The sequence below is a fragment of the Heteronotia binoei genome, chromosome 12 (genome assembly GCF_032191835.1).
Source record: "Heteronotia binoei isolate CCM8104 ecotype False Entrance Well chromosome 12, APGP_CSIRO_Hbin_v1, whole genome shotgun sequence".
Lineage (NCBI taxonomy): Eukaryota > Metazoa > Chordata > Lepidosauria > Squamata > Gekkonidae > Heteronotia > Heteronotia binoei.
This window is the reverse complement of record NC_083234.1, coordinates 74,104,618-74,130,939: the sequence shown is the minus strand read 5'-3', so window position 1 is coordinate 74,130,939 and position 26,322 is coordinate 74,104,618. Positions and strand designations below refer to the sequence as shown.

The 26,322-nt window shown below is 45.0% G+C and overlaps 1 protein-coding gene across 16 annotated transcripts in view; it reads left to right on the top strand.

The window, feature by feature from the left end:
* Positions 1–26,322, top strand: part of DNM1 (dynamin 1) — a 224,605-nt gene that overhangs the window by 78,490 nt on the left and 119,793 nt on the right. For all 16 annotated transcript variants that reach the window (XR_009556075.1, XR_009556078.1, XR_009556079.1 and 13 more), the window contains exons 2-9: positions 8,216–8,289; positions 10,863–11,012; positions 15,807–16,010; positions 17,715–17,813; positions 19,988–20,148; positions 22,113–22,255; positions 23,708–23,843; positions 25,945–26,012. Coding sequence is in view for 11 of the 16 variants with exons in the window: in XM_060251712.1 (XP_060107695.1) it covers positions 8,216–8,289; positions 10,863–11,012; positions 15,807–16,010; positions 17,715–17,813; positions 19,988–20,148; positions 22,113–22,255; positions 23,708–23,843; positions 25,945–26,012 (1,035 nt within the window). In the remaining 5 variants the exon portion in view is untranslated. The remainder of the gene's footprint in view (positions 1–8,215; positions 8,290–10,862; positions 11,013–15,806; positions 16,011–17,714; positions 17,814–19,987; positions 20,149–22,112; positions 22,256–23,707; positions 23,844–25,944; positions 26,013–26,322) is intronic.

Below are 26,322 nucleotides of genomic sequence, written 5' to 3'. Positions count from 1 at the left end.
TCCTCTTTTAAAGCAACAGGCGTCACTTCTGTTATTTGGGCTTTAAAAATCCCCAATGTTGATGTTCCTTTCTTTTATTGACTTTTTTTGTGCAAACTTGGGACATTTTTTGATCCACACTAAAGAGCCCTATTCGGAAGTACATATAGTGATGGACTAGGCCTTTTATTTTGAGACCAATGGCACTTGGAAGACTCACGTACTTTTACTCAAGGTATAAACTTCCATGTGCATGCACACTTCTTCAGTGGTTGTCAGTGTTGCCACATTAGGTCTTCTTTCTCCTGGTGATACAGCACAGCTTGCTGCTTTGTTGCTGGATTTGCATCCGTATCCCGTTAATGCTGGCTTCCGTGGCCAAGCAGTGTACCTGGGCTGTGGGGTCAGCCCGACTCTTCCAAATCTATAGTTTGGATCAAAAACACCACTTTGAATGCTGTTCTTTGATTTGATTTGATTTATTAGATTTATATCCCGCCCTCCCCACTGAAGCAGGCTCAGGGCGGCCCACAGAGAATAAAATCACAATAAACATTAGTTTTGTATTTAAAAATAATACAATATCCAATAGTATAGCAGTTAAAAACAATTTGGTGCTAAGATTGTTAATTTCCAACAGCGTTCAGTGCTCTTAGATGCCCGTTGTAGTACAATGACAGGAATTCAGTTGAAGGCTAGCTGGAATAATACTGTCTTGCAAGCCTTGCAGAACTGGGCGAGGTCCCACAAGGCTCTAACCTCCTTCGGTAGTTGATTCCTGAGATCTGAGGTTGTCTGCTGTTTGAAACAGGGACGTTTTGGTCATGGCACCTGTGCTGTGGAAAGCCATCCCATAGGAAGTTCACCAGACCTGCCGCACTCAGGTTTTGAAGCCCTGGTGATGGTTGCATGGTGAAAGAGGGCTCTGTGTAACTGAATATTCACTTTTGGCCCTTTAACTCCAGCTGCTGGAAATGAGAGCATCCTGCCTCTGAACACCTGAGACGAAAGCAGCCAGCTGCAGATCACCTTATCAAATTAACGGAAAGGAGAAGGGAGCAGGGAGGGACCAGCTGGTGACTGTACTGTGTACTTCAGCACTGGATTCACTGATGCAACAGTCACACATATGTTAAAAACAGAGCTTGGTGCATATCCACAGTGCTTTGAGGTGGGTTTATTTTTTTTTAAACTTTAAACATTTTATTAAGGCATAAAAGTAGCTTACAATCCATAGCGCAAGAAGTTTACCGTCAAGATTAACAGAAATAACATCGTAAGCCTAATAGACAGAATACAGAGCAAAAATAACCTTTAAAAACAAAATACAAACTGAAGGTAATAGTAATTATAATTATAATAACACAGTATTTGAAAATAAAATAAGATCAGGGAAAGGAAAAAGGAAGATATAATACACTTTAAATAACTTGAAATTAATTTGTTAAGAGAATTTTATAGCAAAAGGAAATCCTTATACATTTTATTTTTAGAATAAGAGTTAGCATAAAATGGATCGGTGTCAAGCTTTTCTAGAATGGGAAGCCAAGTTGCCAGATATTTAGCGTAGGCTTGGTATGGGTCTTTGTGGTCCATGGCTGCCTGAATTTTATCCATTACAATGTGTTCCCAGACTTTAAGTAGCCAGTTGAGGTGGGTTTTTTTGCTGTTTCTGCGCAAATGATTAAATCCCTTTTGGCTTCCATACAGCAATGCTGCTTTCAGGAGCATCCACATGATGTTTTCCTCTGTCTGTCCTGCTTCTGTGTTATCCTTTGCTTTGCTGTGATCTTTCCTGAACCTGTTTGAGTACCACCTCTTTGGAAAAAATAGTAGCAAAAGTGGCTTTGGATGCCATGTAAACTGTGTGCTTTTGTGGTTCCCATCCACACTGGTGCTACTTTCGCAACTTCATTTCCCCACACAAATCTGGAGGGAATTTTGTTCCCTACCCCAAGGTTTTAAAAATATTGAGGATTGCTAGATTGTTATAGCACTGCTGTAGTCTCCTAGTTTCCAGATTTCATCAAGGGGAAATGTCATCAGCTCTTTTATTTGCAGAATTATAAAGGGAAAGGAAGTGGCATCATATTTCCCTTTATAACTCAACAATGAAAAGGGGTAGATACTGATAAAAGCTGGGAATCCAGAGGAGGTAAAAGAGCCATCATTATATTGTTATAATGCTATAGCAGTCTAGGAATTTTTGACAGGTTTTTTATCTGAAGCAAATCTCTAGGTGTTTAGAAAACAAGTTTCCCCACTCCTCCTGAGAGCTGTCTGTCTTTGTCTAAGTCAGATTGTCAGGTCAGAGAACCTGTAGCGTGTAGTTTAGGCCTTTGAATGAACAGGATTGGAGATCCCAGCATTTTCTTTTTAATATTAAAAAGGAGTTGCGGGGTGGGTGGGTGATTTTAGGGCCACCAAGCTGGGGGAAGAGAGTTTCCCAATGCCATTTCTCCAGTGGAAATCCCTCTGTGCAGCTGTATTTGTTGAAGTAAAGGGAGGAAAGAAGACAGGTACAATACGCATATCTGTCTTTCTTTAGTATGGTATAGTGCAGGAGTCCCTGGAGAGTTGTGCCCACTGACACCTTTCTGGATGCCGACTAAATGTTGTTGGAAAGTGTGTGGGGCCAGGCTACATACCTGCCCAACAGGACTTCTGATTGGCCACTGGAGAGTTGATTGGCTGGGCAGATTGAAATAACATTTTAGTTGCAGCTGCAACCACTGTGTGGGTTTTATTCTCTGTCGCTCCTGATTTCCAGGGTGTTTCTAAAATTCCCTCCCTTCCCCCCCCCCCCCCCTGGAACTTGGGCTTCCTCTGTGAATTTGACTCTGCCTACACCTCCAGTGGCAGCCATTTTGTGGTTGCATCCACCACTCTGTTGCTAGAATTCCAAAGCTGATCATAAGCTCAAAAAGGTTGGAGACCCCCAGTGTAGTGGTTAAGTGTCAGATGAGTACTGGAGAGATCCAGGCGACTTTGGCCAATCTCTTTCTCTCAAACCTTTCACACCAAGTTGTGGTGAGGATGAAATGGGTCAGGACTGGGAGAGAACAACGTATACCTCTCTGAATTCCTTCGTGGAAGGTAAGAAAAGGGTGTAATAGATGCTGTGTTGCAGGTAATAGTTCTGAAGGATTTTCTATCAGGGGAAATTGATGCTGTAGCCTCAATTCAAATAGTGCCCTCCTGTCACAGACAGATAATGACTAAGATGTGGTAATGCAATCAGAGGTACTGCACATAATCAGAGTGGCACCGTGTCATCTGAACACAAGCCCTGGGAATTCAAAGCGGGTGCCAAAGATTTCTGATGCAGTCGAGGACAGAAGGGGAGGAATATCCATGGTTCAATGCAGTTTTTGACAGGGCATGCACTGCAAAGCCTTCAGGAAGAAAGAATTTATTTTCAGGAGGCCAGGAAAAAAGATTAGTGGATTGTGGCTGCTATGTCAGCTAGAGGAAAGGATGAACTTAGAGGGACCTCTCTTCCTTCCCTTAAAAGCGCCGTATTGTGCCAGTAATGTTTTCACGTGGCACCATTGTTTTTTTGTAATGAATTCCTGCTGCTCTTGATCTGATGGTAGGCAGGCACCCTGTTGTTTCTGAGCAATGAGTCAGGAAGAATCCAAGGTAGACGTGAACTTTTGGCTGCAATTTAATTTCTTGCAGAGAGATCGTTTGCCCTTTGCGCTTTTCAGAGATGCAGTTTGTGACCCCTGTAGAACCCTGTTGACATGACCTCAGTAATTCATGGAACTAAATTTAAACTGTGCTTTGACCTAGGCCTCTCTAAATCCAGGTGGGTAGCCATTTCAGTCTGAAACAATAGAACAAAGTTTGAGTCTAGTGGCGCCTTTGCAACAAAGTTTAATTCTGGGTAGAAGCTTTTGTGTGCATGCACCTAAAAGCTTATACCCAGAATTAAACGTCGTTGGTCTTAAAGGTACCACTGGACTCAAACTTTGCTCTAAGCCTTTCTAGGCGCACTTATTTCCATGCAGTAAATGCAAAGCTGTTATTTATTCATTTATCACGGGGAATCCGGGAATCTTGCTTTAAGCTGTTAGGTGAAAGGTGAGACATTGCGTCAGTGGTGACTAGACAAAATTAGTTTGGAAGAATGACAGACTGGCAAAGGTCACGATTAGAGGAACAGGTATTTTCTTAACTCCATTATAGAATGGAGGTGAATAGAAATGTAATCCATGCTATTGAACCTTAATATGCTATGACTGAAAGCTGGGGGGATGAAAAGGGTAGTAGAAAATACCTGGGAAGGGAATGGCACTTAACAGATAAAAGTGCCCACAAAACTGCCCCATGGATGCTCTAGGGTCACTGTAAATGGCATTGCATGCATGGTGGTAGGGATGCCAACCTCCAGGTGAGACCTGGGAATCTCCTGGAATTACAGCTCATCTCCGGACTACAGAGATCAGTTCCCTTGGAGAAATGGATGTTTCGGAGGTGAGACTCTGTCATTGTACCCCGCTGGAGTCTCTGTCTTCCCCAGGCTCCATCCCCAAATCTCCAGGAGTTTTCCAACCTGGATTTGGCAACCTGCCTCCCCATCCTTTGCTGGTGGCTTGTGGGGGGGGGGGGGGGCGGAAACCTGGCAGTGGCAACCCTACATAATGCTGATGACAGGTTAAAAACGGATTTACTTGTAATGGTTGTTTCCCAAGTGGTCATGTGTACATTCACACGGATGGTTTTTGCAACCGTGTGGATCTAGGATTCAGAAATTTATAGAGCTAGCTTTTCAGCATGGTGATGTCTTCCCCTCCCTGCTCTCCAGCATTAACTGAGCATACCCAGAGGGGGAGGAATTGTATTGTCTTGCTTCATTCCTTTCAAAACTGCAGCAAGTTAAAAAGGTACTGTTTTGGGAGAAATGGGCAGGTCCTGTGAATGCACACACATGACCACTCAAGGAAAAGCAATAGCTATCAGCGGAATGGAAAATCCTTGCCATGTAGACTCAGCATAGGACAACTTAAGCCTCAGGGCTAACTGGGAACTTTGCTGGTTTCTTTGCCTCACATTGTCTAGCTTGTGACATCTAGTGCAGGGGTGTTGAACACATTTGTTATGAGGGCCAGATCTGACATAAATGAGAGCTTGTTGGGCCAGGTCATGTGTGTCATAAAATGTAATGCCAGGTAGCGGAGACATAAACTTTATGAAGGACACAGACAAACATAGATTTTTTTTTAACTTAAAAGATTAGCACTCTTGCAATATTTACTTTATTTAACAGTCTCTGATAACTGACACCTTTTGCTCTGAATTATTGCATCAAAATCTGGAGACAATGTCTGTGCTTTAGCAATCTTGTTGTTCAGGTGTGTGTGTGTAAGTGGCAAGCCTACTTTCAATTTATTGACATTCACTGCAGAAATCTCATGGTCAGTGCTTTGAGCCTAAGACCCTGGGGAAAACATGAGCTTTTGTATATAAGTTTCTTCATGCGCTGGTCAGCCAATGGAGAAAGTAGAGGCTTTGCTCTGTAGCTCCTGTGCGATTGAGCAAGCCTGGCAAAGCAAGGTGTGATGTGGAAGGAAGCAAGAGAGAGAAGGAGTTGCTCGAGTGTCTATAGCGGGTCATTTTGTAGAAAAATAGGTGGCAGAGCTCATTAGCATAACTCATTAACACACACCCCACCAGCCAAAAGCAACCCGACACAAGATAGAAGATCCCCGGGCGAGTGAGGCCTGCTTTGGCTGGCTAGAGATCCAGCCAGCCCAAGCAGACCTTGCTCATCTGGGACTCTCCTGCCGTGCTCCCCCCCCCAATCAAAAGGCCAGCAAGCCACCCACCTCCCAAAATCACATAAAAAGTGGAGAAAGGGTGGCATGGGCTTCTCCAGGGGTTAATGGCTGCTGGGGGCGTGGCAAAGCCCCTGGGGGCTGGCTGGCTGCCCACTCTCCTAATCCAGGGATTGTTATGCAACTGCACCTACTATTCAATGGACAAGGTAAGTGGGGAGGAAGAGGGGGAACCCTCAGAAAGGTCCTGTGAGCTCCTGCTGAATCTGAAGCCTGGTCTATAGGCTGTACATTTGACACCCCTGATCTAGTGCTTGTCTTCTGAATTAACAAACCTAACCCACATTCCAGTGCGTGCTGGGTGGGGGGCAACCCTGTGGCAAAACTCCAAATCTCCATCGACCCAAGTACCAACTGCTCCTTGCTTCTGGTACCTGGGTCAGGTCAGTGGCTGTGGGGAGAGGCTGCTAAAAATACCCTCTGTCTCTCAGAAGGTTTGACTTACCATCTCTCTCCAGGTTGTGATCTGCAGAGCTGAATGTTGACAAACTTTGGTTACCTTTGGATATGAGCGTGTGGGGGGGTGGGGGGGTGGGGGGGTAAGCTGACTGTTCTATTGCCTCCAGTCTGCTTCTGCTGTTGGCCACAATCTCTAAGGATATCAAAAAGTCACTTAACGGATGAGAAATGTCCCCCTCTCTTCTTTGCGATTACCCGACCTGTCATTTGTCAATAGAAGAGACAGGCAAACTGGAATAATTTAGGCCTGTGCAAGGCTTTACCACAGCTGTCCTTTCCCGTAAACCATTTCCCACCCAAAGAGGGAAGAAAATAGACTGTCTCTCCACAAGGGACAAGCTTGTCACAGCTAAGAGCCTTTCCTTTGGGAGGAAGGGAGTTCAAATCCCAAAGGTGTGTGTTTGTTGACTTCATGTCAGGTTCCCAGGTGCTCAGTTTTGTGTTCCTCCAAGCTAATCACAAAGAGTTTTCTCACCCAGTGTGCTGAAGGTGAAATGGCGAACAGTTTCTGGGGCTGACTAATGGTTTCTGCCTTGGTCAATTTCGTCTTCGGTGCGCTAAGTGAACTCTATTTAGGCCGATTCACTTGATTCACAATCTTCATGTCCCACATGTGGAAGGTCGACAGATGTTATTTCTTTTAATGCGTTCATAATATTTTTGTATGCTATCATTGATTTTAATGCTTTAAAATAAATAGTTATATATAATTTGATGTTTGTGTTATAAAGTTAAAAGTAAATAAAATAATATTTGACAACAGAATATGCTTTGGGTTTTTACTTGGTCATTTGATTTCTGCCCTGCTTCCACGGAGGGTGTGTGATTTTGCTTTTTTTCTTTCTCATTTGTTTTCTGCCCTCTTGATAAAATATATGAATATGGGCGTTTTTACACAGTAGGCTCAAGTTGCTTTTGAGCATCTTGGTTGGCTAACTTGTTGTGGGGGGAGTGGGGAAGAAAACGGGTGGGCCAGCATTTGTAAGGCAAACTAGCCTTCTGTCAATGGATCCAGGAGGGCAGCCATATTGGTCTGAAGCAATAGAACAGTAGCACTTAGCACCTTTAAGACCAACAAAGTTTTATTGAGAATGTAAGCTTTGTGTGCTAGAAGCACACTTCATAAGACAATGAAACGGGGTACAGTTAGTAATGCTACATATGGGGCGTTTTCGCACTGACCTTACGCCGGAGCGACGTCCCTCTTCACCGCGCAGCGTCTGCGTGGATTTCGCACTAATTGCTCCGCAGAACCCGGAAGAGCTGCAAAGTCCCGCGGCTTTTGCATCGCAAATGTAAACCGCCAAAAACCAGTTTACATTTGCAATGCAAAAGCCGCGGAACTTTGCGGCTCTTCCGGGTTCTGCAGAGCAATTAGTGCGAAATCCGCGCAGACGCTGCGCGGTGAAGAGGGACGTTGCTCCGGCGTAAGGTCAGTGCGAAAACGCCCATGGTTTGTGGGCAGGTTAAGCATGCAAAATGATACAAAGTTAGAATCCAGTGGCAAAATAGTGAAATTAAGAAATTGAAAGAATAACAGTTTGGTCTGGATAGTATAAGTTGTGTGGGAAAACAGCAAAAGGTGATAAATATGTGGGAATTGGAGAATGATGGTGAGAAAGGCAGTAAAATGCAGAGTCTGTTAATTGCTCTATTTCTCCTCAAGCATGGGTCAAACTGAAAACATCTGTCCACCCAATATACTTTTTAGCATGTAGTATGGCATTATAAATATCAATCGGTTTGCCAATATGAAAAAGAATACATTAGAATACAGCGGAATATGGGTTTAGCATACTTAATGAGATAAACAACCAATTCCCCTTCTGTCAAGTCTTTCTTTTACATTTGCATGACAAACTCAGCTGAATGGAGGCCTTTTGACCTCTTTAAAAGGAAGGAAACCACCATTCATCAAGACCCCTCTTTCATTTCAGGGATTTCCTACCTCGTGGATCTGGCATTGTCACCAGACGCCCTCTGGTCCTGCAACTGGTTAATGCCAACACAGGTATGTCAGCGGTTTCCTTTTCTTCAGTTTCTTAATATAAACACAGAGTTGTCCCCCAGAGTTGCAGTGATAATGGACTTCAGGAATCTGTACTTATTCCATATGAATTAAAAGCAAAAACCAAGGCAAAATAGCCTGAAAAGATGAAACTGCCTTATACTGAATCTTGGTCCATCAAAGTCAGTATTTTCTACTCGGACTGACTCTCCAGAGTCTCAGGCTGAGAGCTTTCCCATCATTACTTGGTTCATCTTTTTAACTGGATGTGCCAGGGATTGAGCCAGGGACCTTCTGCATGCCAAGCTCTACCACTGAGCCACAGCCCCTCACCAAAGAGGCACCCTCTTTCATTATGGTAACAAAAGCAAGTACCAAGAGCGGCAAGTTCTATTTGTTTATCTCTTCACCCCACCTCACTTACTGAGTTGTGATGGCCCCCAAGCTGATAGCTAAATAAGTGGTCTGGGGGAGGAGCAATTCTTTTTCCATTCCCCCCTTCCCTGATGCAAAGATTCATCCGTTAGAAAGCCCCTGTGGTGGACATACATTCTCCACATGGAATGTGAATCGGATACTCCATGTGAATTTCCCACATGGGACTTCATTCTCTAAGAACATAAGAGAAGCCATGTTGGATCAGGCCAATGCCCCATCCAGTCCAACACTGTGTCACACAGTGGCCAAAAAACCCAGGTGCCATCAGGAGGTCCACCACTGGGGCCAGGACACTAGAAGCCCTTCCATTGTGCCCCCCCACAAGCACCCAGAATACAGAGCATCCCTGCCCCAGACAGAGAGTTCCAACGATAAACTGTGGCTAATAGCCACTGATGGACCTCTGCTCCATATGCTTATCCAATCCCCTCTTGAAGCTGTCTATGCTTGTAGCTGCCACCACCTCCTGTGGCACCTCCTGTCTTGTATGGGATTGCTCAAGATAGGTAGCCATGTCAATAGCAGTAGAAAAGAGCAAGAGGCATATTTAGCACCTTAAAGACTAACAAAATTTGTGGCAGGGAAGGAGCTTTTGTGACTCACAGAAGCTTCTATCCCTGCCACAAATTTTGTTTGTCTAAAGTGCTCCCGGACTCTTGATGTTTTCTACAGCATGGGAACAGAGGGGACCACTAAATGTTATCAGGAGGAAAGAGGGGAAGAAGGGGGATGTTCCCATAATGGGAATCTTAGTAATGGAAATGAATTGCTGTAATAACGAATGAGCATACACCGCAAGAGGAAGCCGTGAGATAAATGGCCACAAAAAACCTCAAAGGTTCACAGCTGCAAATTACTGGCAACAAATTTATAATCAGTGCAATGTCAACATTAAAACAGTTTCCTATACGTTGTGTTCATCCAAATTTCACTTTGACCCGATAAACTCCCGGTGCAACCGGGAAACAACAGACCAGCAGTTCAAAATGCACATAAACCCACTGCAATCATTCCATCGATTCAGAGGCAGAAACATCTGACAAAGGCTCCGTGTGAAATAGCCAGCTCCAGCTTGCAACCCTGTGATCAGTTTATGGAATTGGGGTTCAGCTTCTTTGCCACTGACAGTCTCTGAAGAACGGCACTGGTTTCTGCCTCTGAATCGATGGAATGATTGCAGTGGATTTAAGTGCATTTCGAACTGCTGGTTTGTTGTCTCCCTGTTGCCCCGGGAGTGAAATTAGGATGAACGCAACATATATGAAATTGTTTTAATGTATACATTGCATTTTTTTTGAAATTTTTCACAATTATACTCTTTAAACTAATTATAAATTTGTTAGGGTTTGTAGAATCTTTCGGGCTCAAGTGCCGTGTTCTACTGGAGAAAGTTTTTCTTCCAGACGTTTCGTTCTCGGCTGCGGAGAACATCCTCAGTGGCGTTGCAGCCGGAGCAGGTGCTCTGACCTTCTTGGCTGCTGTGCATCTCAATGCACAGCAGCCAAGAAGGTCAGAGCGCCAAGAAGGTCAGAGCGGCTGCAACGCCACTGAGGATGTTCTCCGCAGCCGAGAACGAAACGTCTGGAAGAAAAACTTTCTCCAGTAGAACATGGCACTTGAGCCCAAAAGATTCTACAAACCCTAATGATGTTACCAGCCGTGAAAACCTGAAATCTTTTATAAATTTGTTGCCAGTAATTTGCAGCCGTGAACCTTTGAGGTTTTTTTGTGGTAATAACGAATGATACAAAAACAAATAGAAATTTTGAAAGGAAAAAAAAGAAAAGAAAAGATTCCCCATCTCCGGGATGTGATGTCCGTAATGCAGGAAATATTGGTCATTACCCCAAAAACCTGTGATGGCCAAAACAAAAGCTGCAACACAGGCTGCAAAAGCAGGAGTGGGAGACTATGGGATTGAGGGAAGGGAAATAGAAGCACAGGTGGAATCTGCAGATCGTGCACAGTTGGCATCATCTGCCAGACAGGCTCTCAGGGCCTATGCCTTGCTGTGACCAGTGAGGAAGCAAATTATTTTTATGAGGTAACAGGGAACAAGTGATCCTGCTGCTAATATCCTTGCTTGCATAATTATCGCTTGTGATTTTTCTGTCTCTCCTCCACCACCGCTCAACTAGAATATGGAGAATTTTTGCACTGCAAAGGGAAGAAGTTTACTGACTTTGAGGAGATACGCCAAGAGATCGAAGCGGAGACTGATAGAATTACTGGATCCAACAAAGGCATTTCTCCAGTCCCCATCAACCTGCGAGTCTACTCCCCCCATGGTAAATACCGTCTTCACACCAGCTGAGGGGTGGGGTGGTGATGTGGTCAGTGGAAGCTTAGGATTCAGTTGTGTCCAAAGTTTGTTGGTGCATATGGAAACCTTTTATGTTCTCTTCAATGTCTCCATTAAGAAACAACTTCTAAACCAGGGTGGCCAAACTTGCTTAAGGTAAGAGCCACATAGAATAAACATCAGATGTTTGAGAGCCTCAAGACATGAACATCAGACGTTTGAGACCCACAAGACAGGGCTGAAGGAAGGGTGGTAAGAAAGGTGAAAAAAGCAAATAGTTAGGGAGGAGGGAGGGAGAGGTGGAAAGAAATCAACTTTAACTTTAAATGCATTCTATAAGTCACCAGCTGGCTTGGTGTGGAGAAGTGATTTAAAGAAACAAATGCCTTCTCCAAGCTGACAAGGTGGTAGGGGCTTTGAGAGCCACACAATATGTGTGAAAGAGCCACATGTGTCTCCTGAGGCATAGTTTGGCATCCTCTGCTCTAAACTGTTTTAGATTTCTGTTGCTCAAAGCCTATTGCATTGATTATTGGATAGCCATTGTCAAGGACACTAAAAATACTTCATATGAAAACAGGAGGAGTAAAAGATAAAGGTAGTCCCCTGTGCAAGCACAAGTCTTTTCAGAGGAATGCACAAAAATGTGAAACATTCTGTGGCTATACACCCCATACCAGACATTCTGGTGCCAACAGCAGAAACATCAAAACCAAATAAATCAGTTCTCCTCCTGACCAGATAATAGGGTTGCCAATCCCCAGGTGAGTTTACAAAAAAGTAATGACTCCGTGTAAATACTACCTCTTTTCCAATGTCAAATATTCACAAATGTCCAATAAAGATGCTCTCTTCAATAATTATGGAAAATTCAATTTCTGTACTCATATCAAAAAATTTATACACCTTTCACAATAATTCCGGATTAGCTCTCTGTATGCACTGGTAATTAAATTTCATTTTCCAAGTACCACCAGCTAACAGGCATAACCGGTCTGAACTTCTTGTTTCGTATTACTGCTTTATCCAAGCTAGAATTTCATACCACTGTATTGCTTCACTCTTCACTCAATAATACACCTTATTTTACTCCACCACGTTTGCTGGCATTCTGCAGAGAGCTAATCTTAATTATTGTGAATGGTGTATGAATTTTTTTTATATGAGTAAAGAAATTGAATTTTTCATAATTATTGAAGAGAGCATCTTTATTGGACATTTGTGAATATTTGACATTGGGAAAGGAAAGGTCCCCTGTGCAAGCACCAATCGTTTCTGACTCTGGGATGACGTTGCTTTCACAACGTTTTCACGGCAGACTTTTTATGGGGTGGTTTGCCATTGCCTTCCCCAGTCATCTACACTTTCCCCCCAGCAAGCTGGGGACTCTTTTACTGACCTCGGAAGAATGGAAGGCTGAGTCAACCTGGAGCCAGCTACCTGAAAGCCCAGCTTCCACCGGGGATCGAACTCAGGTTGTGAGCAGAGCTTAGGACTGCAGTACTGCAGCTTTAACACTCTGCGTCACGGGGCTCTTTATTTGACATTGGAGAAGAGGTATTTTCTATACGGAGTCATTCCTTTTTTTGTAAACCTCCTGTCCATGCAACTTTTTTTCTGTCATTCAATCCCCAGGTGAGGACAGGGGATCCCCTGGTTTGAAGCCCCTTCCCCGGCTTCAGAATTATCGGAAAGCAGGAGGGGGTGGGTGGGAAATGTCGGCAGGACACTCCATTATTTCCTATGGAGAATGATTCCCATAGGATATAATGGAGAATAGATCTGTGGGTATCTAGGGCCCTGGGGGGGGGGGTGCTGCTTTTTGAGGTAGAGGCACCAAATTTGCAGCATAGCATTTGATGCCTCTCCTCAGAACACCCGTTATAAATGGGAGGGGGCGGCAGATCACCTTCTGCCACCTCACCGCCTAGTCTTCCCCCCATTTAAAGATCCTCATGAGGGGGCAGGGATGTGGGCCGTGGGTGGCCTGGGGCAGCAAAAATCCCAGCCCCCACCCTCCCAGTGTGTGGAAAAACTGTCTTCCACGAAACTGGTCCCTGGTGCTGAAAAGGCTGGGAACCACTGCATTATACCCTGTGGAGACTGGTTCCTATAGGGTATAATGGAGCATTGATCCATGGGTATCTCAGACTCTGGGGGGGGGGGGCTGTTGTTTGAGGTAGAGGCACCAAATTTGCAGCATAGCATCTGACGCCTCTCCTCAGAACACCCTCCAAGTTTCAAAAGGATCAGACCAGGAGATCCAAGGTGCCCCTATCCTTCATTATTTTTAATAGAGGGAAGGCATTTAAAAGGTGTGTGGTCCCTTTAAATGTGATGGCAAGAACTCCTTTTGCAGTTCAATTATGTTTGTCACAACCTGACTCATGGCTCCACCCCAACGTCTCCTGGCTCCACCTTCAGTGTCTTCTGATTCCACCCCCAAAGTTCTTGAATTGGACGTACCAGCTAGCCGCCATAAATATCCTAAACATAGCAAATGGCTGCATCAAAAGGATGGCATCCTCCTTCATTCTCATGCTGAAGTAGGGCTGCTAAGTCTGACTCAAGAAATATCTGGGGACTCTGGGGATGGAGCCAGGAGACTTTGGGAGAGGAGCCAGGAACAAGAGTGTGACAAGCACAATTGAATTCCAAAAGGAATTCTGACAATCACATTGAAAGGGACTGTGCTTCTTTTAAATGCCTTCCTTCCATAGGAAACAATGTAGGATAGGGGCACCTTCTTTGAGGGTTCATAGAACTGGACCCCGTGGTCCAATCTTTTTTGAAACTTGGAGGGTGTTTTGAGAAGAGGCATCGGATGCTGGCTGCATCCAGAAACCCAAGGATCAATTTTCCATTATATCCTATAGGAATTGATCTCCATAGGGCATAATGGAGTGCCCATCAGATATTTCCCTCCCCCCCACTTTCTGATGACCCTGAAGTGAGGGGAAGGCCTCCAAACTGGGGGATCCCCTGCCCCCAATGGGGGATTGGCAACCCTATGCTGAAGGCCCTCTTAGTTAACTCCTCCCTTCTAGTCATGAGGTCTTGAAAGATCTATTATCCTCCTAGTAATGATACTATCCAGAGCCCTTCTCCAGCAGAGCCAGTCAGATAAAGGATGTAAGGGAAATGTGTGTATGATTACACCAGTTTGGTGTAGTGTTTAAGTGTGTGGAACTGGGTTTCATTCCCCACTCCTCTGCTTGCAGCTGCTGGAATGGCCTTGGGTCAGCCATAGCTCTCATAGGAGTTGTCCTTGAAAGGGCAGCTGCTGTGAGAGCTCTCTCAGCCCCACCCACCTCACAGGGTGTCTGTTGTGTGGGTGGGGGAGGTAAAGAAGATCATGACGGCTCTGAGACTCTGAGATTCAGAGTATAGGGTGGGATATAAACCCAATATCATCATCTTCTTGCAAAGTACCAATGAAAAAAGCTAACTATAACATTTTCTTGTTCTAAATTCAGTATCAGTTCTTCTGCATCCAGTTGTCTCACAAGAACAACAACCTGGTTCTTATGCACACCTGTCCTGGTGACCCACAAGGGTGGCCTTGTCACATATCCTTGACAGTTTCCCTTCCAAGTACCCAGTGTGCTTTGCTTCCAATATCTGACAATGAGGTCAGGCTATAACATGCTGCCTTCCCTCTGGGTCACTAGCTTAGATGTCTCCAAATAAAGGATCAGGCAAATACATGGAGCAGAGGTCTTGTTATGGTCATTAGTTACAACAGTTAGTCATGGAAGACCTTCACTTCAGGCAGGGCTGGCTTGCCCACTAGGCAAACTAGGCGGTTGCCTAGGGTGCCAGGAGGGTGGGGGCGCCGAATTGGACTCCCCCACCCTCTTGGTGCCCCAGGCAACTGCCTAGTTTGCCTGCCTCCTCAGCCCGTGCACCCGCCCACCACCACAACTGCCGTCGCCTGCCCCTTCTTTCCCGTCCTTTCCCCCCCCCCCCCCAGCGCGATCACAGCATGCCACACCTGGGCCCTGCTGGCCTCGGTGTGCATCTTATCTTTCAAAGGGGACCGCTGGAGAAGGCTTGGCTGCCCTGGAGCCAAGCCTTCTCCAGCGGTCCTTCGGAAGATAAGATGCGTGCTGCAGCCGGCAGGGCCCAGGTGTGGTGCACTGTGATCGTGTGAGTGGGGGAAGGTGATGGGAAAGGAAGGAGGGGGCGGGTGAGCACCCCCTCAGGGAGGTTGCGGGGGGGCGGTGCCTGCCTGGGGCGCCATGCACCCTTCGGCCAGCGCTGGCTTCAGGGCTAGTGTATTTCTGATTGCCAGTTGGCTGAGACAATATCAGGAGCTGACTGCCTTCACCTTACCATCCTTGCAGGTTAATTTCCTGTCGTTTTCTAGTTGGCTGCTTTGGAGACAGAGGGCTGAATAAGTTGGGTATTCAATCTGATCTAGCTGAGCAATTCTTAAGCTCAGGGCTTTTTTTGAGCAGGAACGCACAGGGATGCAGTTTCAGCTGGCTTGGCATTGGGGGTATGGCCTGATACGCAAATGAGTTCCTGTTGGGCTTTTTCTACAAAAAAAGCCCTGCTTAAACTAATGCTGTGAGTAGCCCTGTGGGCAGGGATTTTGCTTTCCAGTTGTCACACGGATAACTCAGACCATCATCTGCGATCCAAGCTTTTGAACACTACGTGTATTTACTTTCTTCTGTGAGCTGTAAAATGCTTCACTGACATGTACTGTATCCTGCATCAACACAACAGTTTATTCATGCTGGACACCTTCCTCTCTGCTTTCTTCCTCGTTTAGTCTTGAGTTTGACCTTGGTGGATCTACCTGGGATGACTAAAGTTCCAGTGGGAGACCAGCCGCCTGACATCGAGTTCCAGATCCGTGACATGCTCATGCAGTTTGTCACCAAAGAGAACTGCCTCATCCTCGCAGTTTCTCCAGCCAATTCTGATCTGGCCAACTCAGATGCCCTCAAGATTGCAAAAGAAGTCGATCCCCAAGGTAAGCCCAGCGCTGGCTGTTAAACACACCCTTCATGGTTCTTCTGTTTCTTCATGTTGCTTCCCCTAAATTCTGATGGGCGTGACATTCCAGAGTCTAGAGACAAATATCATGCTGCTAAGTTAACTGATTGCCATCCACTTGTCAGGTTGTGAAGAACAATCTGAGAGGGCTATTTACAACAACCAAATGGCCAATGGCAAAGAGGGGAAACCATAAAAAGGTGTTTCAAGAAGAGCAAACGCGTTTTCAGCAAATGAAGGCAATGTGATGCATACCGTCCACTGAAAAAACATGCTTCACAGTTCACGCTGTCCAGCCAATTTCTGTGGGGCTGTGGTGAATATCTCACTTAAAAGTGTTGACTGGCAATATTAAAAAGGCAAATTCATAATCAAGAAAGGATTAGCAAATGAAGCAGAAGGTATAGTGTAGAGAAAGTGGATTGAGATAAATTGTTTTCCTTCTCCCGTAAAATTAGGACTGCGGGTCCTCCTATGAAATTGATTGGCAGTAGATTCAAGAAGACTACCAGCACTGCTTTACACAACATGTGGAATCCACTGCTGCAAGATGCAGTGATGGCTACTGGCTTAGATGGATTTTAAACACTGTTGTAAAGATTTATGGAAGATAAGGTCTGTCATTGGCCATGGTAGCTCAGTGGGACTTCTGGGTTCAGAGAGCAGTCAGCAGGTGAGGGATGTTCATCTGCAGATCCTGTGGCATCCCGACTGGCTGCTGTTTTAATCAGGATGCTGGACTAGATGGAGCATTGATCTGACCCATTCTTGCGTTGTTATGTAATAAAACATACCTAGTACCTTAAAACCTTAAGGGTATGTCACAAGGCTGAATTTAAAAAGTTCTCCTTTGAATAAAGGATTGGTGGCTTCCATCCCTACACTTTATTACCCAGATCATCCCCTAGAAAGACAACTGGAATTTCTGCTCTGTGCTGCTTTTCTCAGACACCTAGTGAGGTTGTCTCTTAGAGAACTTGTCCTGTGTACAGCTGGGTATTTGACTTTACAGTAACCAAATGTTCTTCTGGTCCTCTTTTGTTATTGACATATAGGAATGGAGAGCTCATCTGTCAGACACAAGGGATGAAGCCAACTAGTGCAGGGGTGTCAAACATGCGGTCTGGGGGCCGAATCAGGCCCCCAAGGGCTCCTATCAGGCCATTGAGTAACTGGCTATCATCTGCTTCCTTCTCCCTCTCTCTTGCTTCCTTCTGCATCACAGCTTGCTTTGCAAGGCTTGCTCAATTGCACAGCAAAGCTACTGAGCCAAGCCTTTCTTCCTTCTGTCCTTCCCCTCCTGGTCCCCTGCAGAAAGAAGGAAAGAGCCAGAGCTTCCTTTGCCCAGTTCCCTGGATTGCATGGGAGAAATACAAAGAAAGCACCTTTAAGACAAACGAAAGCTAACATTTTAAGCATGTTTTAAGTTTTTTAAAAAATATATCTAATTGTGTTTGTGTCCTCTGCTACCTAATCTTAAATAGGTACACACATGACCTGGCCTGACATGGCTTGGCCCAACCCAACATGGCGCGGCCCAGCAAGATCTTATTTATGTCAGATCCGGCCCTCATGACAAATGAGTTCAACACCCCTGAATTAGTGGAATGAAGCTGACTGAGAGACTGCCTCATAACTCTCATTGGTTCAAGGTGTGCCATTTCTGCTTATGCCCTGACAGGCCAGCGTACTATTGGAGTCATAACCAAACTGGATCTAATGGATGAGGGAACTGATGCTCGGGATGTTCTAGAGAACAAGCTGCTTCCACTACGGAGAGGTATGGGCCCCCTTTGGTCTGTCAAACCATCAATCAACTGTTCTTGCGTTGCATTGGCTGACTCTGCTCTCCCCCACCCACTGCTGGCCCCAGAACAGAAGGATTGGCCCTCTGGGGAAACTGCTAGGCAGTGGCTGCTGCTAGGCAACTAACCTTGCTTCTCTCAGTAAAAACCAGCCAAGCTTGGTTCTCTCAGTAGAAGCTGGTGTGGGAGGCCCTTTCAAATCCTCTTTTGTCCTTTGAGGGAGAACTCATTGGTTGACTCTGCTCTGCTCTCCCATTTGAGTGGGTGTTTCTAGCCAGCCAAAATTATTCTGTCAGTAAAAGGCAACTAACGTTGGCCCATTGGCTAAGCTGCCTGTCACACTGCTGTGCAGAGGAGGGAAAGAAAGTCTTCCCTTGACTGGCTGAGGGATGGAGGAGGAGGGAAAGAACCATAGAGAAAGCCTTCCCACAATTGGCTGAGGGAGGGACAAGAAGGTCTTCTCTCAATTGGCTGGCGACTCCTCCCTATTCTCCTCTGGAAAGGAGACACCCAAAGACAGGGAAACAAGTGGTGTCTTGTCACAGTTGGCCAGATACAGAGAGACAGATAGGGAGGGAAAGCAAGAGACAGAGAGAGACTGAAGTTAACATTATCAGAGAGACTGTTCTTCTGAAAGGTATCACTAAAGGCCTCTGAGGGAGAACTTATTGGAGCCAGTCCTAATGAAGGCTGCCAGTTCCAGGCTGGTGGGAAATCCCTGGAGATTCTGTGGTGGAGTTTGAGGAGGGCATAGGAGTTAGGGCTTCAGAACAGGGTCTGCCAGATCCAAGTTTCTGCTGTGGAAGCTGACTGGGTGATTTCAGATCAATCACACACTTCCAGCCTTACTTACCTCACAAAGGTTGTGCAGATAAAAGAAAGGAGACGAGAATTATGTAAGCTTCTTTGTCTCCCCCTCCCCGTGCACACACTGTGGAGAAAGACTGTCCTTTTCCTACATAAAGGCTGCAGGGAGGGGGGGTGTTTAGCGCTCCCAGGCTCCCAGCCCGGATGGGGGTTCTCCTGTTCGGCAGGTCCCCAACCTGCCAGCACTATTGGGCCAGCAGGAGAATCCCCTGCTGACGTCACCGTGCAATGATGTCACTCACGAGTGATGCCATCACGCTAGCAATGTCACACACCAGCCACTCTAGGAGCTTCCAGAAAAACTCTATGGTTTTCCTGGACACTCTAGCAATTTGGGAGGGAAACTCTATGGTACCATAGACCGGAGGCTGTGGGGGACTTGTCAACCCTAGAGGTGTTGGAAAGCTGAAGTCAGAGGGGCAAATAAAGCAAAATAGATAGGGTTGTCAACGGGTTAGGAAATTCCTGGGGATTTAAGGGGTGGAGCCTGGAGAGGATGGGGTTTGAGGAGGGGTGGGACCTCAGACAGGTACAATGTCATACATTCCACCCTCCAAATCAGCTATTTCATCCTGGGGAACCACTGTTGCCAATCTCCAGGTGAGGGCTGTAGATCACTCAGAATTACAACTCCTTCCAGATGGCAGAGATCTTGAGGTGAGTGGGTGAGTGAATGCCTTCACTTGAGTGAGGATGGGGGGGCACTCACCCAGAGCCTCTTCCTTGAGCCTGTTGTATTTTTCTCCAAAACAGGCCGTATTTCTAGTTAGATATATAATGTGTGGATGGAAAGTTTTAAGACCTAGGAATTCAAGACAAATCCTCTTGCCTTCTCCAGTATTGGAGGGCTGGATCATCTCACCAGCCCCAGCTGATGATGCCTCTTTTTATGACTTGTAGTCCTCTTTTGGGAGGGAGGGGGGGAAATTATTTTTTGTTTTCTTCAACGGAATTATGTTGCTTCCATTCAAGACCTGGAGACAACAGAATTACCTGTGATTCTCATCAGTTCCTGAATGACACAACAATGGTTTCCATTTTCATTTCCTGGCAGTCATCAAAATGAAGGATTTAACTTTCAAGATTCCCTTTGTCCTCTTTTATTTTATCAAATGTTATTTATTTAATTGTTTTTATTTTATTTTATCAAATTTCTATCCCACCCTCCTTTGATGGGCTCGGGGCGGCTTTGAGAACACATGTCAAACTCTCCATCTACATCCTGGTCATGTCTAATTTACATGCCTTCACCACCTGACTGTTTGGCCTGTTTTTCCCCTAGGTTACATTGGTGTGGTCAACAGAAGTCAGAAGGACATTGACGGAAAGAAGGACATTTCTGCTGCGCTGGCTGCAGAGAGGAAGTTTTTTCTGTCCCACCCAGCATATAGGCACATGGCTGAACGCATGGGCACCCCCTTCCTACAAAAGACACTGAACCAGGTACTGATAGCTTGACAAAGAATTGACTTGGCTGGGATTTCCATGAGGAGGAGCACAAACAGAAGGAAAATATTGAAAAACATTGGCTTGATTCAGATGACGCAAAAAACGCAATTTATTTGTTTGGAGGGGCAATCACTCCAGTATTTTCTCTCTGCTCCCTTCAAATAGCATGCTAACTGAAAATGGGAATCTTCAACTAACTTCAGTTAGTGGTGACAGGGCTTTTTTTGTAGCAGGAACTCCTTTGCATATTAGGCCACACACCCCTGATGTAACCAATCCTCCAAGAGGTTACAGAGCTCTTAGTACAGGGCCTACTGTAAGCTCCAGGAGGATTGGCTACATCAGGGGTGTATGGCCTAATATGCAAAGGAGTTCCTGCTACAAAAAATGCCCTGGTGACATTCAAATCCAGGCACCTTCATTGAAGTTAGTTCTTCTTACGCAGTGAGTGGGATTCTTGGTCAGGATTAAACTGTGGTTGAGAATGCTGGTCACTAGAAAGAAACTAACCTCAGTGAAAATTAACCACATTCAGGCAACACAATTAACTGGAGAAATTGGGATGGAAAGAAGATAGCACACAGGCCGAATATTTAGGTTCGCTTCTTCCTCAGTTACAGGAATTCTTCACCATGATTAAAGTGAATTTTACCATACATAGTTACTCCAGTATCAGCCCATTGAGATTTGTGGGTTTAGACTGGAGTAACTGTGCCTAGGATTGCACTGATTGTTACTGGAAAAGAAATTTACCTGTATTAGTGAAGACACCTGCGTTCTGACGGTGTGATTAATTGGAATTAGATGGCGATGCTTTTCTTCTGTTTGTGAAGGGTGGGGAAAAAGTTCATGCACAAACCCAACATGTAATAGAAATTTATTCATAATGGCTGAAAGCTGCAAAACTAGGCTAACTTATTTACTTAAAATATTTCTATTCCACTTTTCCACCCAAATATGCTCCCTAGGGTGGGAAACATAAAAACACCATTTAAAACTAAATAGATATAAAAGAAACAATTATATGAAAAGATGCAAACATAACCACACAGTAAGGGAGGGGGACCAAAGACAGTTAACTGGGGGAAGCCTTCAAACTTTGTACAGTGGAATGGCAGGGTGAGAGCTGTATCCACCCTATAGTGACTAGGAAAGTAGTTTGGCCTGCATCAAACAAAACGTTTACCCTCTGATGGAGGGGAACAGACGAATCTTCCTGGGGAGGGAGTTCCAAAGTTTTGAGGCCAAGACAGAGAAGACCCTTTCGCAGGTTGCCACCCATCTAACCTCCGATGGCTGGGACAAATGAAGTGGGCTCTGAAGATGTCCAGAATAGACAGATAGGTTCATATGGAAGAAGCCATTCCTTAAGGTAAGCTAGCCTTTAGCCATATAGGGCTTTAAAGGTCAGTACTAGCACGTTGAATTGAAACTGGAAGCAAATTTAGCACCAGTGTAGATGAATCAAGACTGGAGTGATACGGTCCCTATGACTGACTCTGGTCAGCATTCTGGCTACCAATGGTAGCTTTGGGACAATCTTCAAGGGCTGCCTTACATAGAACACATTGCAGTATTCTAAATGTTATCAGGGCATGCATCACAGTGGCAAATTTCTCCTTATCTAAATGTTTATAAGAATTCATTTTGCCCCCTTCCCTCATCCCCAGTGCTGGTAAATACCAGTCAACTAGTGATGGACAGAGCTGCCACTGGTCCTTTTTTGCCGCTGTGCTAGGCCAAAATACTTCCTTACAGTCTCTGTAGGGCGGATGCCATTCCACTGAGCAAAATTTGAAGGACTTTTCCAACCTAAGAAGCCTTCCCTCGAACTGAAGTTCCCGTTGCTCTAATAGAAGACCCACTTAAGGTGAAGGAAAGCTCCTTTTTTGGATCCAATGCATTGAACAGAATTAAAAGAAAAAGAAAGAACTCATCATTTTCACCTTACTACACAGCAATTGACCAATCACATTCGAGACACACTGCCAGGCCTGCGGAACAAGCTCCAAAGTCAGCTCCTTTCCATTGAAAAAGAAGTGGATGAGTATAAGAATTTCCGCCCCGATGACCCTTCCCGCAAGACCAAAGCTTTGCTTCAGTGAGTGACTTTTTTCTGTGGGTTTATTTGTTGCTTTTCAGCACTCAAAGTTATTTTCCAAAAAGAAAAAAAACACTCCTTAATGATATTGGGTCAAAACATGCTATTAAAAACACTTTTAAAAATGTGCCAGCTAAAGAACCATCAAGATCAAGGAGATCCAAGTTATTCATATATCTTCACCTGGCAAAGAGAGGTAAACAAGGAATGGCTAGTGTGTGTGTATGTGTGTCTTTATAAAGATGTGAGCTCCTCAGTTTCACTTCCATCTCCTCCTCCTCCTCCTCAAAGCTTCAGATATAGAGTGGAGGGACTTTGCTACTAAGATAGCACATTCCTATTACACTGACACCCATTTTAGGGTGTCACCTGCTTCTTAGTGGAGCACCTGCCTGCCAGTCATTTGGGGCCCCTCGGTCATATGTGTGGGGATGGAAACAAGCCTTTCTCCTTATTGGAACCTGTAGCGACAGGATCCCAAGTTGGCAATCAGGTGAGACATCAAGGTCAACTCCTGCCATGGAGTGAGTGCAGACTTGGGACAGCATGATCGATCCACTTGGGCAATCAGCTCTACAACAGATAAAGCCCCATTCTCTATCCTAACCATCTTGACTTCTGAAAAGAAGGGAACACAGAGTAAGCTCCCCCCGCCACTGCTCAAGTTCAGTGGGGAAAGATCTCCACGAAGAAGGCATTCCACAAGATGCAACTGGCCAAGATCTTTTGAACTGGATTTGGAAGCACATCCGAAACCAATGCAAATGGGCCATCATTGGAGTGATACATTCTCTGTGGCCAGGGCTTTTTTTTTGTAAAAAAAGCCCAGCAGGAGCTCATTTGTATACTAGGCCACACCCCGTGATGGCTGATGTTCCCTCTAAACTGAGGAGTCTTGTGAGCAAAAATTGTACTTTGTGAGCTACTGGCATTAAAGTTGAGAGCTGCTCCATGAATTAGTTTGCTCTGGGACCACCCTTCCTGAGCTAAGAAAAAAATGTGTGAGCCAGAGGCTGGAAAACTGTGAGCTAGCTCACACTGACTCATCTTAGAGGGAACACTGCTGATGTCACTATTGTTTCTCACCATTTGCATATTAGGCCGCACACCCCAATGCCAAGCCAGCTGGAATCGCGTTCCTGTATTTCCGGCTCAAAAAAAGCCCTGTCTATGGCGTTCCTTATCAGGGGGTGGCCTGCAGACTTTTGTTCCAACCATACTTTCTGAACCATCTCCCAAGGTTCATATAAAGCACAATGTAATAATCCATTGGAGAAGTTACTGTAGCATGGATAATGGGAGTTCCAACAAAAAGACAGTGTCACAGCTGGCTCGTAAGCTAAAGCTGGTATGGAACACGGTGGGTCCATTTCTGTGCTCTTATTTAATTGAGTGAAAATACTGCTTGTCTGGTATACTTCCCTTTACGGTGTTGATCCTTTTGCTGTGCAGGATGGTTCAACAGTTTGCTGTGGACTTTGAGAAACGCATTGAAGGCTCTGGGGATCAGATAGATACCTATGAGCTGTCTGGAGGTGCTAGGATCAATCGTATCTTCCACGAACGTTTTCCCTTTGAGCTGGTGAAGGTAAAACATTCTCTCTGTCACTTTTCAGCTTCACAGGTTGATTTTCTGTCTCTCTCAGCTATCTTGTTTTGTCCCTTCCTTTCTCTATTTCATTATTATGATCCCTGCATTCCTTTTAAGTATGTAAAGAACTTTACAGCACTTGTGCTGCTCACTCTAAAAAAAAAAAACACCTTTAACATAAGAATATCAGAAGAGCCCCGGTAGATCTAGTCTGTCTAGTCCAGCTTCCTGCTTTACACAGTGACTACCCCAGATTGTGAAGAGAAGACTCTTCCCTGGTGTTGCCCTCCAGCACCTGGTGTTCAGAAGTGCACTGCTAGTAAACATAGAGGTTCAATTTGCCATCATAATTGATAGACCTATTGTCAAGCGCCGATATTTCCCAATAACAGAGTCCTTTTGTTTTGAATCAAAAGATAGGTTTATTGTAAGAAACTCAGGAGCTTTGCCATGGACACAAGCCTTGGGAATAATGGGGTACAAAGGGTTACACAGTCTTCAAAGGCTATGTTACGGATGCATACTGGAGTCACAGGTTCAAAGGTTACTAAGCAACTATTTTACTACTAAGGAATCTTAGGCTATTGAAAACATCAAACCTTCTCACACTTCTCTGTTAAGAGATAAGGGTTGTCTGTGTAAAAGGGGGGGGGGGGCGCTTGGGAATACCAGCGGCCAGCCTCTAGTATAAACATCCCAGGGCCAGATATTTTCACTACATGCCCTCTGGGTTGTAAATAATGGGGAAGAGCTGATGACATGCTCTCTACATAGTAAAATGTGGTCCAGAAATGAGCGCGCTTGACACCTATCTTCTGCAAATTTATCTAACCCCCATTCTAAACTAGTGGCCAGCACTGTATCTTGTAGCAGTGAATTCCATGATGTGTTTTGTGCTGTGTAAAGAACTTCCTTTTATCTTTTTTGGACTTTCTGCAGTTTCACTGACTGCAATCCGAGGCAGAGTTATAACCATTCTAGGCCAATTCTAGGCCAGTTGAAGTCGGTGGCCATAGAAGGGTGTAATTCTGCTTAGGGTGGCTCCAGATTTTACAGCAGTCTTACACAGTTGCACTCCTCTAAGCCCACTGATTTAGAAGGGGAAACAATTGCACTACTCAGTCTGTTTTCATACATCTCTCTCACCCACCTCATCCTTTTTTTCTGCACCTGAAAGCCCCAAACTTTTCAGCATTTGAGCATGATCATTTCGGTTGCCCTCTTCTGCACTTTTGCCAGCTGCATGATACACTATTCTAAACACTATAGAACTATAGAAAGGCATTACAGTATTGGCCTTCTAAGGTAGGTCAACACCAGGGTTTTTTTGGTAGAAAAAGCCCAGCAGGAATTCATTTACATATTAGGCCACACCCCCTGACACCAAGCCATCAGGAACTGCGTTCCTGTGCATTCCTGCTAAAGAAAAATTCCTGGTCATCACTATCCCTATTTTACAGATTGAAGCTGGAAAATCCTATATATATATATATATATATATATATATATATATATATATATATATATATATATATATATATATATGAGCTAATGACACTAGAGCGTGACATAAGCCGGAAACTGTCTTTTATTAATAAAATGGTTCCTGTGCTGAAACCAATCCAGCTTGTGATCCAGGTTGGTCCCTGCTCCACTATAACATAAGGCGGGGGTGGCCAAACTGACTTAGGAACTATATGTGGTTCTTTCACGCAGATTGTGTGACTCTCAGTCCCCCACTGCCTCATCAGACTGCTTGGAGAAGGCATTTCTCTCTTCAAATCACTTCTCCTGGTGGTTTGGAGAATGCATTTATAGTTAAAGTTGTTTTTTTCCACCTCTCCCCACTTATTTTCCCTCCTTCCTTCCTTCCCTCCCCTCCCTCCCTCCCTTGCAGTTCTCAATATCTGGCATTTATTCTATGCGCCTCTTAAGTTGAGTAAGTTTGGCCATCCTTGTCATAAGGTCACATAGTACACAAGCTTTGTCTTCCATCTTCTCTGGTGGGTACCTGTTTTCTATCCTATGCATTTGGTAAGTCAATCTTTAAGAACATGAAGCAATGGTCCACCACTGATTAATTTTCCTCTTGATGCAGATGGAATTCGATGAGAAGGAGCTCCGTCGAGAGATCAGCTACGCCATCAAGAACATCCATGGTATCAGGCATGTATCACTGCAATAGAGGCAGAGCCTCTACTTCATTGCTTTGACGCTATCTCTAAAGCTTATGGGTCCCAGAAGACTTCAGAGGTATGGTAGGTTGGCGGAGAGGCAGAAACCCTTGTCCAGGCTATTTGATTTTGAATATGGTGGTAGGTTCCACCGTTGGTCCCTGTTGGCTTTCTGCTGTTACCCGAGGCAAGGTAAAGCTTCCCTTCCGTTTTCCATGGGGGAAAAATGTGATGTAATGTGAAAAATGGATCAGTGCGGGAAATAACATGCTAACCCCACCTCAGCTGTTGTTTTGCATTCC